This window comes from Dermacentor albipictus, chromosome 4 (genome assembly GCF_038994185.2).
Source record: "Dermacentor albipictus isolate Rhodes 1998 colony chromosome 4, USDA_Dalb.pri_finalv2, whole genome shotgun sequence".
NCBI lineage: Eukaryota > Metazoa > Arthropoda > Arachnida > Ixodida > Ixodidae > Dermacentor > Dermacentor albipictus.
The window spans coordinates 35,755,854-35,766,639 of record NC_091824.1 but is presented as its reverse complement, the minus strand read 5'-3'; the positions used below and the strand labels follow the sequence as shown (position 1 = coordinate 35,766,639).

Here is a 10,786-nt window from a genome sequence, read left to right as displayed (position 1 = left end):
ACCATCTGCCCTACAAATTGCGTGGCCTGACCAGCTTAATCTGTTGCTCGTAATAGCAACTAGGCGATCGCTACACCTCCATTTGGTCTTTATTCTAAAAAAACTGTCTTCCTGCCTTTCAACTGTACGCCCGACATTTCTTTTTCATCTCTCGTTGCGCGGTCCTTCACTTTTTCACAGGCTACCTTGTTAACCTGCAACCTCAATCCTCATATGTTAGCGCCGGAAGAATACAATGATTGCACGCTTTTCTTTCATAAGATAAAGGTAAGCTGGTGGTCGTGATTTTCCTACGCCAGCCGTATCTGCTTCAACCCTTTCTTTCTCATCATGAGGACACTGGTGAGTAACTATCCTAGATAAACATACTATTGCACACCTTCTAGAAGCAGTCAAAGCGTTTTTCGGCGAGCACGGGTCGGGCCTATGCTTGAAGCCGTTGGCCCTGGACGGGCTCGGGAATGAGGCCGCTGGCGCAGGGCGGAATCAGGCCCGCTTAATAAAGGGCCTATGTCGGGCCTTCGAGCACGTGCAAAGGTTATGCATTGCATGGTCCAAGGCATTCTGTGCTAAACTGAAGTGACACGTGCAAAGAGCTGGCTCTTAGTACACCTAAGCAAAATACAGAAAAATGGACGTTCTCATTCTTTTTTTAGAAAAATGAACATTGTTTACGCGTAAGGAAAAATGACTAAGACAAGAAACACTCTTCAAATAATTTCCCTGTTACCGCTTTTGTGATTGCGCTTCACAATTCTCGATATTATTGTTGTTTTAGCGTTAAAGCTAGGGGTGTGTCTGTCTACTTGTGTGTTAATGTTACGCTATATGCTCTTGAATACGGAACTGCCGTGTAAATAAACAAAAGATAACCGCTTCAAATGAAAGTAAATATATGATAGAAATTGAAACGAGAAATTCAAATTTAAATGAATGTTAGTAATGAAGTTGAAAAGCTCAGTTTCGCAGCGAGGCAACGCCAAAAACGCGTGTTGACTCTTGTAGCAGAAAAAAATATATAATTGAGGCATCGAGAAACCAGGGAAATAATAATTTACTCAGAAGATGGTACGCGCTGCATTGTTAGCGAAATAGGACGATAATTACATGACTTGCCGAAATCAGCTGACTTTAATACCAAGAGTTCCATAGTGGTTTTCCTAGTCATCTGGTATGGTGCATTCACAAATAGATGCAGCAGAAAATATAGCATGGAGTACGTGGCTGGAAATTACGCTCGTAGATTTTAGCGCCTTTGCAAGGGCGTTTTCTGAGCCGGCAGCACTCGAAGTGCTGAGTTGAATAAGAAAATTTAAGATTTATTCAGCTTTTATAGTGACGTGTGGAATCTGTAGAGTTGTACATAAAAGGAAACACACATTGGAGAGCTGTCGTGGTAACAAAAAAAGAACATAGGAATGAGACCATTTCAGCACTTTGCTGACCAGTTGTTTAATTAAAAAAAAACTAGTTAAAGAACACGTTGCGTGTTCCCTATACTAACAGGAAATCAAGATAGGAATTCTACGAGCGTAGCGAAATTACCCCAGACAATTCGGAACAGCGTTAAACGAGCGCACAGTAAAAAGAGAAACTCAAGCCGAATCGGTGCGACGGACAATATATTCGCTCAGCGGCGCTATTCGGCGTCCTTGAAGAAGCCGTCGAGGTCGCGCCACCGGTGCTCGACCAGCTCCTTCCAGAACTCGGCGGCGCGTTCCTCCGAGCGCTTCTCGAGTTCCGGCAAGCAGTCCAGGATCTCGTAGCGCAGCAGCGAGGCCAGCACCGAGAAGCGGTCGCCGTCGAACAGCGCCGTGCAAGAGCGCCGCAGCTCGTGCTGCAGGTAGCGCGCGCGCCAATCGTTGAAGGAGTCGCAGGCGCCGCGGAAGTCGTCCTGCATCTGAGAGATGAGGTGGCGTCGCGCCTCGGCCATGTCGTGACGCAGCTGCCGGCGCTCGGATTCGCCCGCCTCGGCCTCCAGGCAGTTCCTGCAGTCTGCCACGAACTGCGTGTACCTGCGTGTGACAGGCGTGCGCGGGGCGCACTAAGTTGCTATGTGGGGAACGCCAACAGACGTTAAAGCTCGCTTAAGATCGCTTCAGTCACCGAGTTCGACGCCAAAAATGATTATCGGGCCTCGGGGAGACGTCGTATTGGGAAGGGCGTTGGCTCAACGTTAGCCGTGTGGTGGTTCTGTCATTATCGTCATAATTATCATCGCATTTATGTTCTCGGCAGTAGAAAGCATCTTCTAGGAAACTGCAATTAATCCTATCTTGGGCCAGCTAACTCCGTCTGAAGCCTGCAAGATTTGGAATTTCATCGTGCTGACACTTGAATGCCGTTTTCAATTGCACTTACCTTCCTACGTAACCCATTCTGTAGCCCTGATAGACCATCTGCCCTACAAATTACCTGGCCTGACCAGCTCCATCTGTTGCTCTTAATGACAACTAGGAGATGGGCTACATCCGCTTTAGTCATTATTCTACCAAACTGTCTTTCTGCCTTTTAACTGTACGCCCAACATTTTTTTTTCATCTCTCGTTGCACGGCCCTTAACCTGGTTGCAAGTTACCTTGTTAACCTGCACCCTCAATCTTCAGATGTTAGTGCCGGAAGAATGCAATGATTGCACACTTTTCTTTCATAAGATAAAGGTAAGCTGGTGGTCGTGATTTTGTTACGCCAGCAGTATGCTCTCTAACCCTATCTTTCTCCGTACATTTCTTTATCATGAGAGCACCGGTAAAAAAAAAATTATGGGGTTTTACGTGCCAAAACCACTTTCTGATTATGAGGCACGCCGTAGTGGGGGACTCCGGAAATTTCGACCACCTGGGGTTCTTTAACGTGCACCTAAATCTAAGTACACGGGTGTTTTCGCATTACGCCCCCATCGAAATGCGGCCGCCGTGGCCGGCATTCGATCCCGCGTCCTCGTGCTCACCAGCCTAACACCATAGCCACTGAGCAACCACAGCGGGAACGTCTCCGTCTCAGACTCCGGAGACCCTGGTTCGATTCCCACCCAGTCCATCTTGCCAGTTGTTTTATGGAGAGCACCGGTGAGTAACTGTCCTAGATAAACAAACTATTGCACAGGTTCTACAAGCACACGACCAAAATGGATTCGGGTTGTCTTGGTAAGCTAATAAACATTAAATTTGTCTTCTGGATATCAATCTTCAATCCTGTTGCGAAATTTTGTAAGAGTTCAATATCACCTTATCAAGTCGACTCTTATTCGGGTTTGTCATTTCAAATTTCTTCCAGAGCTTGCAAAGCCCTTCTTATCTGATCGCTAGTAAGACATGGAACTTTTCTTTCCTGTCTGTCACTCTTCGCACTCAAGGGTACGTGGCTGCTCGAGGCATTGTATAGTTCAAAATGTGATTCCTTTGCTGCCTTTACTGCGTGGTCGATATTGTTGATGTCATTTCCGTTTCTATCTTCTCACTGCATACATTGTGCTCCTTTCTAAGTCGGGTGTCCACAACAATTTCATGCTGCTCCCATTTCTTGCAACCCTATGCTTCCCATGTCATAAGTTCGCCAACTGCTCACTTTTTTCTCGTTTGTCAGGCTCACTGTAAACCTAATTGGACCTGGATATTGGGAGTTTATTGATACTGTCGCGATGCAGAAGAGGACTTGTAGGCAAGAGACTATGGGGCGCTTCAGCCACCATGTTCTAGCATCTGGTGCTGTCAGAATTCATCTTGCGTAAACATCATTCGCGCTTGTCTCCACTGCGCAACATTTTGGTGGACGTGCGGGTACCAGCAGGGAGCTCCGCAGCAGTCGCCGCGTGACCCCTGACACGATGATCGACAGCCAAAGCGCCACAATGTCCGACCGCCTACCTCCGGTGCCGCAGACTTTGGCCTCTGTCGTGTTGTCCCAGCCGCGAGACCCAGGGACCTTCAATGGCATCGATGGTACAGACATTGAAGGCCCGATTTACTGGTAGGAGCACCTAAGCAAAAACAATCGCTGGGACCCAAGGCTAATGCTAGCGAATGTGATATTCTACCCCCCAGAAACTGCGCTAGCATAGTACGGCACCCACGAACACAACATGAGTTGGGACGTTTACAAGCAGAATCTTCTAGACCTCCTTGGAAAGGCCTTCGGCCATCAGCTGGCAGCAAAAAAAGGAGCTATTAAGGCGTGTTCAAACGCCAACAGAATCTTGCGTGGCATATATTCAAGATGTCCTCGCGCTCTGTCGTAAAGCTGACGAAGACATGAACGAGACCGACCAGAAGTGCCACATTCTCTAAGGCATAGCAGATGACTCGTTCAACCAGCTTATCCACAAGAACTATGACTCAGGGGACGCGATCATCAGAGTGCCGCCATTTCGAACTGATGAGGAGTCACCACAATACCAAACAGGCCACCAAATACAGCTTCGACGTCTTCGTGTGAAGGACAGCAACGTGGATCTCCTTTGTCTGGACAAGAAAATTTTACGATGTTAATCTCATTTCATTTCATTTCATTTCATTTATTTACCCTAAGGGCCCAGAATTGGGCATTACATAGGGGGGGGGGATAACAAGAACAAGTAACTTCAAAGGGGGGTTATAAGCATGAAGAGCAAAACACGAAATAAAGAACAGAACTGTTTTCAGCCTTAAGGAGATGCAGTGCATCTAGCAGGTCGTAATGATTATATAATGGAATAGCAGAAGATTGAACTACAACACTATTTAGAATCACGCAACAAATACATGACAGTGATCAAAGGTAGTAGGGCGCTCAAGCAGGATAATATGGTAGTTTAGGAAAGATCAGCTGGGATAGCAGGTTAGTTCATTTAGGCAGTTTAATAAATCCGATTGTAAAGAAGATAATTCCTTAATATTGACAATGAATTGCGGAAGGGCGTTGCAGTCATTTATTGATAATAATAAAGGTGAGTGTAAATATTTTTAGCCCGTGCGAAGGGTGGGTATACGTTGATTTCGTGGTGAGTACGGGTGGAGATGCCGGCAGCTGGATGAATTAATTTGCAGGAAAAGCCACTGTGCGGTAATAAACGCTACGAAAAAAGAATAATCGTGAATATTTTCTGCGTATTACCAGAGGTAAAATGCCAAGGGTTATTTTTGCGGGTGACACACGGTGATAATAAGAATATGAGGACGAGATGAATCTAGCGGCTTTTCTTCGGATAGATTGCAGTATGTTAGTAACATATGCTTGATGTGGATGCGAGATGTTAGACGCGCATTGTAATGATGGTTTAATTAGTGAATTAAATGCCTGAAGTTTGGTGTGAAGATTAGCAATGCGTAAGCGACATTTTAGAACGCCAAGATTTGTAAAAGCTTTGCTAGTGATTAGTTCTACACGTTCATCCCATTTTAGAGTGCAAGTGAATAGAACTCCTAAGAATTCATTCGGCGAAACTGTTTGAACTGCAGAATTATTAATTAGGTACACGTAAGGCAATAAATTGGGACTGGGACCAAATTTAACGTGTTTAGTTTTCTCGATGTCAATTTTCATCTGCTGTTTGCTGTGTCATTCTGAAAGAGCCGTTAAGTCGGATTGCAGGGTTGAAGGGTGGTTCTGGTTTGCTATGTCTTTATATATTACGAAGTGATCAGCAAAAGGATGTATGGAAGACTTAATGTTAGTAGATATATCGTTTATGTAGATTAAAAATAGCAGTGGTCCCGAAACTTATCCTTCTGAGACTCCCCACTTGACATGCGTGTAGTGAGATACGTAGTGATCGTTTTTAACACTGTGACGTCTGTTGGTTAGAAATCCCTTAATTGAGATCAATTTTTGTCATGTAGCTGTAGGCTACGTAGTTTTCTTAGTAGACGTTGGTGAGGGACGCGATCGAACGCTTTGGAAAAGTCAATAAAAACTGCATAGATGGAAAATGGCCAATTGATGGAGTTGGGGAAATATATTACTAGCTCAAACAACCGGGTGTTGCAGGATCGGTTTTTCTGAAAGCCCTGTTGCTTTTGAATAGGTGCTTGATTAGATTCAATGTGAGACATTATTTGACTGTACATGATATGCTCAAGTAGTTTGCAGCAAATGGATGTATGAAAAATGGGACGGTAATTGTTAGGCAAGTGCTTGTCTTCAAATTTAAAGCAAGGAATTACATGCGCAATCTTACAGTCATCTGGAGGAGTCAAGTGTCCAGTGACTGTTGAAAAATTAGTGTTAAAGGTGAGGTGAATTAACTGATGTTAGCTTCAAAATATTTGCGCTGATACCATCCGGCCCAGGACAAGGTTTGCATGGAAACTTCTCTATTGCGCGTGCTACGCCGGTTTCTGTTATTGAGTAGTGGAAACTCGTGCGAAATTGCTTGCACTTGAGGCATAGTAGATTGTAGCGACAGCTCGTTTGAGAAGACCGAAGCGAAATGCGGATTTAAATTTTCAGGTGGAATTCGTTGCGAAATTTGTCGCGAGCTCGAAGCCATGTCTCCCGCTGTGCTTTTTCTGCATTGCCTACACAACGCATGTTCTGTATCGCTTATACAGGCCATTGTCAGGCAAGCGATAGAAAATTTAGGCCTCCCGTCTTCCGCCCCATTCGTGATGTCGCTGTCAGTCACGACCAGCCCCGCTCAACCACGACTTCTCCGTTATCAGCGGTTCCAACTCGCCGTCGTAACCTGGCTGACTGGAGAACACCGGACAATGGGCCGATTTGGTTCGATTGCTCGAGTGTTGGACATATCTCTCGTCATTGCCTTAGTCATTGGTCATCGACCCCTAGGTGGAGCTTCCCGTCCGACCATCCAGATCAGGGTGCTCCCCGTTTCTCTGTGCATCCTTCATCTACGAATACCGACAACGTACTTACGACCTTCAAAACCAGCCGGCCACCATCGCCCCTAAGTCTTCGTCTGTCTCGTTCACCGCAGGCTCACCACACTTCCTCCTCCGCGTTCGTGCCACAGGAAAACTAGTCCGTGCAGCTCTAGGAGGTGACGCTGCATTAACGACCCGGCCTGCAAATCCTCTGCTCACATTGCCTACCCTTGAAGTACATTACAAGTTGAGGTGGAGGGAGTCCCAGTGAAGTCCCTCGTCGACACCGGTGCGCAGATCTTTGTAATAAGTGTCGCCCTTCGCAAGAAACTCAGAAAGGGCCTCACGCCTGATGTACTTTGCACAGCACGCGCTGTCGACGGCAGTACGCCACCGGCTGTAGGAATGTGTACAGCACGATTAACGATTGCCGGCCATGAAATAACCGTCTGATTTATTGTGTTAGAGCGCTGTCCGCATGACCTGATTTTGGGGCTGGACTTTCTTTCGACCAATTCTGCCCTAATAGACTGCACTAGTGGTGGCGAGCAGCGGCACCGTCCTTCTGACAGCTACTCTGTTTCTGATACACATCATCCGTCCCATTGTTCGGCCTAATTCACAAGGTTACCGCCTCAAGCCGATACTCCTGTACCTTTTAACGCTCAACGCTGCTTTAACGCTTCCTGATGGCGACTATATTGCTTCTCCGCTGGTCGACGTTATTCTCCAGCATGGCGTCGAGCTCCCAAGTGCCGTTGTCACCATTATCGATAATTCTACAGGCTTCCCTTTCTCAACTTTGGGTCTGTTGCACATGTTTTTCTCAGTAACATGACAGTGGCCCGTCTGGCACCTGTGCACGACTACCAAATATCTCCACTCGCGCCCACTATTTCTGCCTCTGTCAGCCCTATCGTCGTGTGTTGCCGTTCGCTTCGTCACCCGACCATGACGTCAATAAAATAATCACTACTTATCTCTCCACAACTCATACTGAATACCTTAGGAGCATTCTGTTTAGTTACCGCGATATTTTCAATTTCGAGGACCGCCCGCTCGGCCACATAGCCGTAGTCACTCATCGGATTCACACCCGCGACGCAAGTCCATCGCCTCCCCTACCGACGAAGTCGCGAAGATGTGGAAGAACATCATCGAGCCTTCAGCTAGCCCTTGGGCCTCACCAGTCTTCCTGGTCAAGAAAGAAGGCCACACCTGGATATCTTGTGTTGATTATCGCCATCTGAACAAGATCACCAAAAGGGACATGTATCCATTGCCTCGAATCTATGAAGTACTTGAATGTTTACATAGGGCGAAATATTTTTCATCGATTGACCTCTGCTCGGGCTCGCGAGAAGGATCGCGAGAACACATCCTTTATTAGGCCTGATGGACTTCTTCAATTTAGATTTATGCCCTCCGGGCTTTGCAATGCCTAGAGCCGTTCGAGAGAATGATGAACACCTTTCTCCGAGGCTTGTCGTGGACCATTTGTCTGGGTTATGTCGACGCCGTTATCGTTTTCGCTACAACCTTTGGAACTGTGACTGTGTTTCGCGCTCCCAAACTTCAACTCAAGTCGTCGAAGTATCACCTCGGTCTTTGTAAAATAACTGTTCTCGGGCACACTGTAAACGCCAATAAACTTCAATTTGATCCGGTCAAAGTTCGAGCCATGCAGGACTTTCCTGTGCCGTGCAATGTTAAGGACGTTTGCAGCTTCACAGGCTTATGCTCGTACTTTTGTCGCTTTGTTCAAAATTTTGCTAACATTGCGTGCCCTCTCACCAAGCTTTTAAAGAACCACATCGCTTTCGCTTGAGGACAGCGGCAGGCCGAAGTCTTCACAGCATTCATCAGACTCTTGACGAGCTCCCCAAGGTTAGCCTACCTTGACCCTTCAGCACCCACTTAAATCCGTACAGATGCTAGTGGTCACCACATTGGTGCTGTTCTTGCGCAGATACAGCGTGGTCAAGAGCGCGTTATCGGTTACGCAAGCCGCCTTCTGTCCACTATTTTATCACGGAGTGAGAGTGCCTAGCGCGGGTGCGGGCGACAGCGAAGTTTCGCCCATACCTATGCGGTCGCCATTTTCGCCACCACTTGCTCTGCTCGCTCTCCTTGTTGAAGGACCCTACAGGACGTTTTGGGCGTTGGGCGTTGCGCATGCAAGAGTACATTTTTTTTCTGTAGTGTACAAATCCAGCTGTTTACATCAGTATGCCAACTGCTTGTCCTGCGACCCTGTTGACCCACCGGAAGCCACAGACCTCGAATCCGACACCAGCGTTATGTCTATCTCAGGCTTCCTGCATATTGGCGATGAACAGCGCCGTGATTCCTTTCAGCAAACCATCATATATCGGTTAAGCTCACCAACTCCTGATCCTTCCCTACGTCAGTCATGTATTTCCGACGGAGTCCTGTACAAACGCAACTTTCGCTCAGATGGTTATGACCTGCTGCTGGCAGTACCGGGGCACCTTCAACGTACCATGCTTCAGAACTCCATCACGCGCCCACCGCTGGGCATCTTGGTGTTACTCGCACCTTTGACCGAGTCCGGTGCCGTTTCTTGTGGCTCAACCTCTACTGATTTGTGCAGGCATGTGAGTGCTTGCTACCTGTACCAACGCTGGAAGCCCACTCCCATGGCTCCAGCTGGGCTTTTACAACCCATAGATCTTCCCACAGAGCCTTTGTTTCGCGTGGGACTCGACCTACTTGGCCCTTTCCCTTTGTCAACTAAGGGCAACAAATGGATTGTGGTTGCAACTGGTTACACCATGCGCTTCGCTATTACGGGAGCTCCGCCTAAAGGTACCACTGACGTCGCGGATTTCCTCCTACACAGCGTCATCCTGCACCACCGTGCTCCACGTCAGCTCCTGACGGATCACGGTCGTTACTTCTTGTCAACGGCGATTCATGCTATCCTCCACCTGTGTTTTACTGAGCATCAAATAGCCACTACTTACCAACCACAGACTTACGGTCTCACAGAGCGACTGAACAGAACTCTTACCGACACGCTAGATATGTGCGTTTCTCCAGACCATCAGGACTGGGACGTCCCTCTGCCATACATCACCTTCGCTTACAATTCGTCCCGCCATGACATTGCAGGTTACTCACCGTTTTATCTACTGTTTGGCCGTGATCCCGTTTTGCCCCTGGATACTGCACTTCCACAAGTCACACTGTCGCACACCGTTTATGCCCGTGATGCGATTTCTATGGCAGCACAGGCCCATCAGATAGCCCGCGCTCACCTCGCTGTCTTGCAGGCTTCCCAGAAGTCACGTTACGATGCGCATCATAGGGACGTGCCATATTTACCTGGCTCCCTCGCGCTACTCTGGTCACCATCTCGCCGTGTGGGCGTATTGGAAAAGCTACTGTCACGATATTCAGATCTCTAGCGAATCCTGCGACAGCTTTCGGATGTGACATACGAGACTGCTCTCAAAGAGCCAGGCCCGTCATCCGTACAGCCAAGCAGAGATGTTGCTCATGTCTCCCATTTAAAGGCCTACGTGCGTGCCTTTGCCGACCCTAATCGCTTGAGCCCGGTCGGAGCTCCAAGCCCGGCAGCGTATTGTCGCGATGCAGAAAAGGACGTGAAGACAAGACACGATGACGAAGAAGTGTTGTTGTCGCTTGGTTGCTACGGCCGCCATGTTCTAGTATCAGCTGGCGCCTTAAGCATTCGCCTTGCATAAACAACATTGGTGTCTGTCTCCACCTCGCAACAATATTATTACGGCACAACCAAGAATGTTGTCAAAGGCAGCAACAATTCGTTTGACACGTTGAAATAGGATGGATATCGGTAGCCATTTTGTTTGATGTATCGTTGCCTTGCTTGTAAATACTTTGTAAAGTGCGCAACGCAGCAAAGTGGGGAGAGGTGCCCCGCTGTGGTCTTCACCTTGTACTAGACAGTAAGACGAACGAAAATAGGACGCGAAACTGGG

General features: G+C 47.6%; 1 protein-coding gene across 1 annotated transcript in view; it reads right to left on the bottom strand.

The window, feature by feature from the left end:
* Window positions 1-1,605: 1,605 nt before the first annotated feature.
* The window catches only part of LOC139059623 (uncharacterized), a 67,464-nt gene continuing 58,283 nt past the window's right edge, over window positions 1,606-10,786 (bottom strand). Inside the window, exon 7 of the mRNA XM_070538044.1 lies at window positions 1,606-2,015. Coding sequence (XP_070394145.1) covers window positions 1,640-2,015 — 376 coding nt within the window. The 3' untranslated portion in view covers window positions 1,606-1,639. The remainder of the gene's footprint in view (window positions 2,016-10,786) is intronic.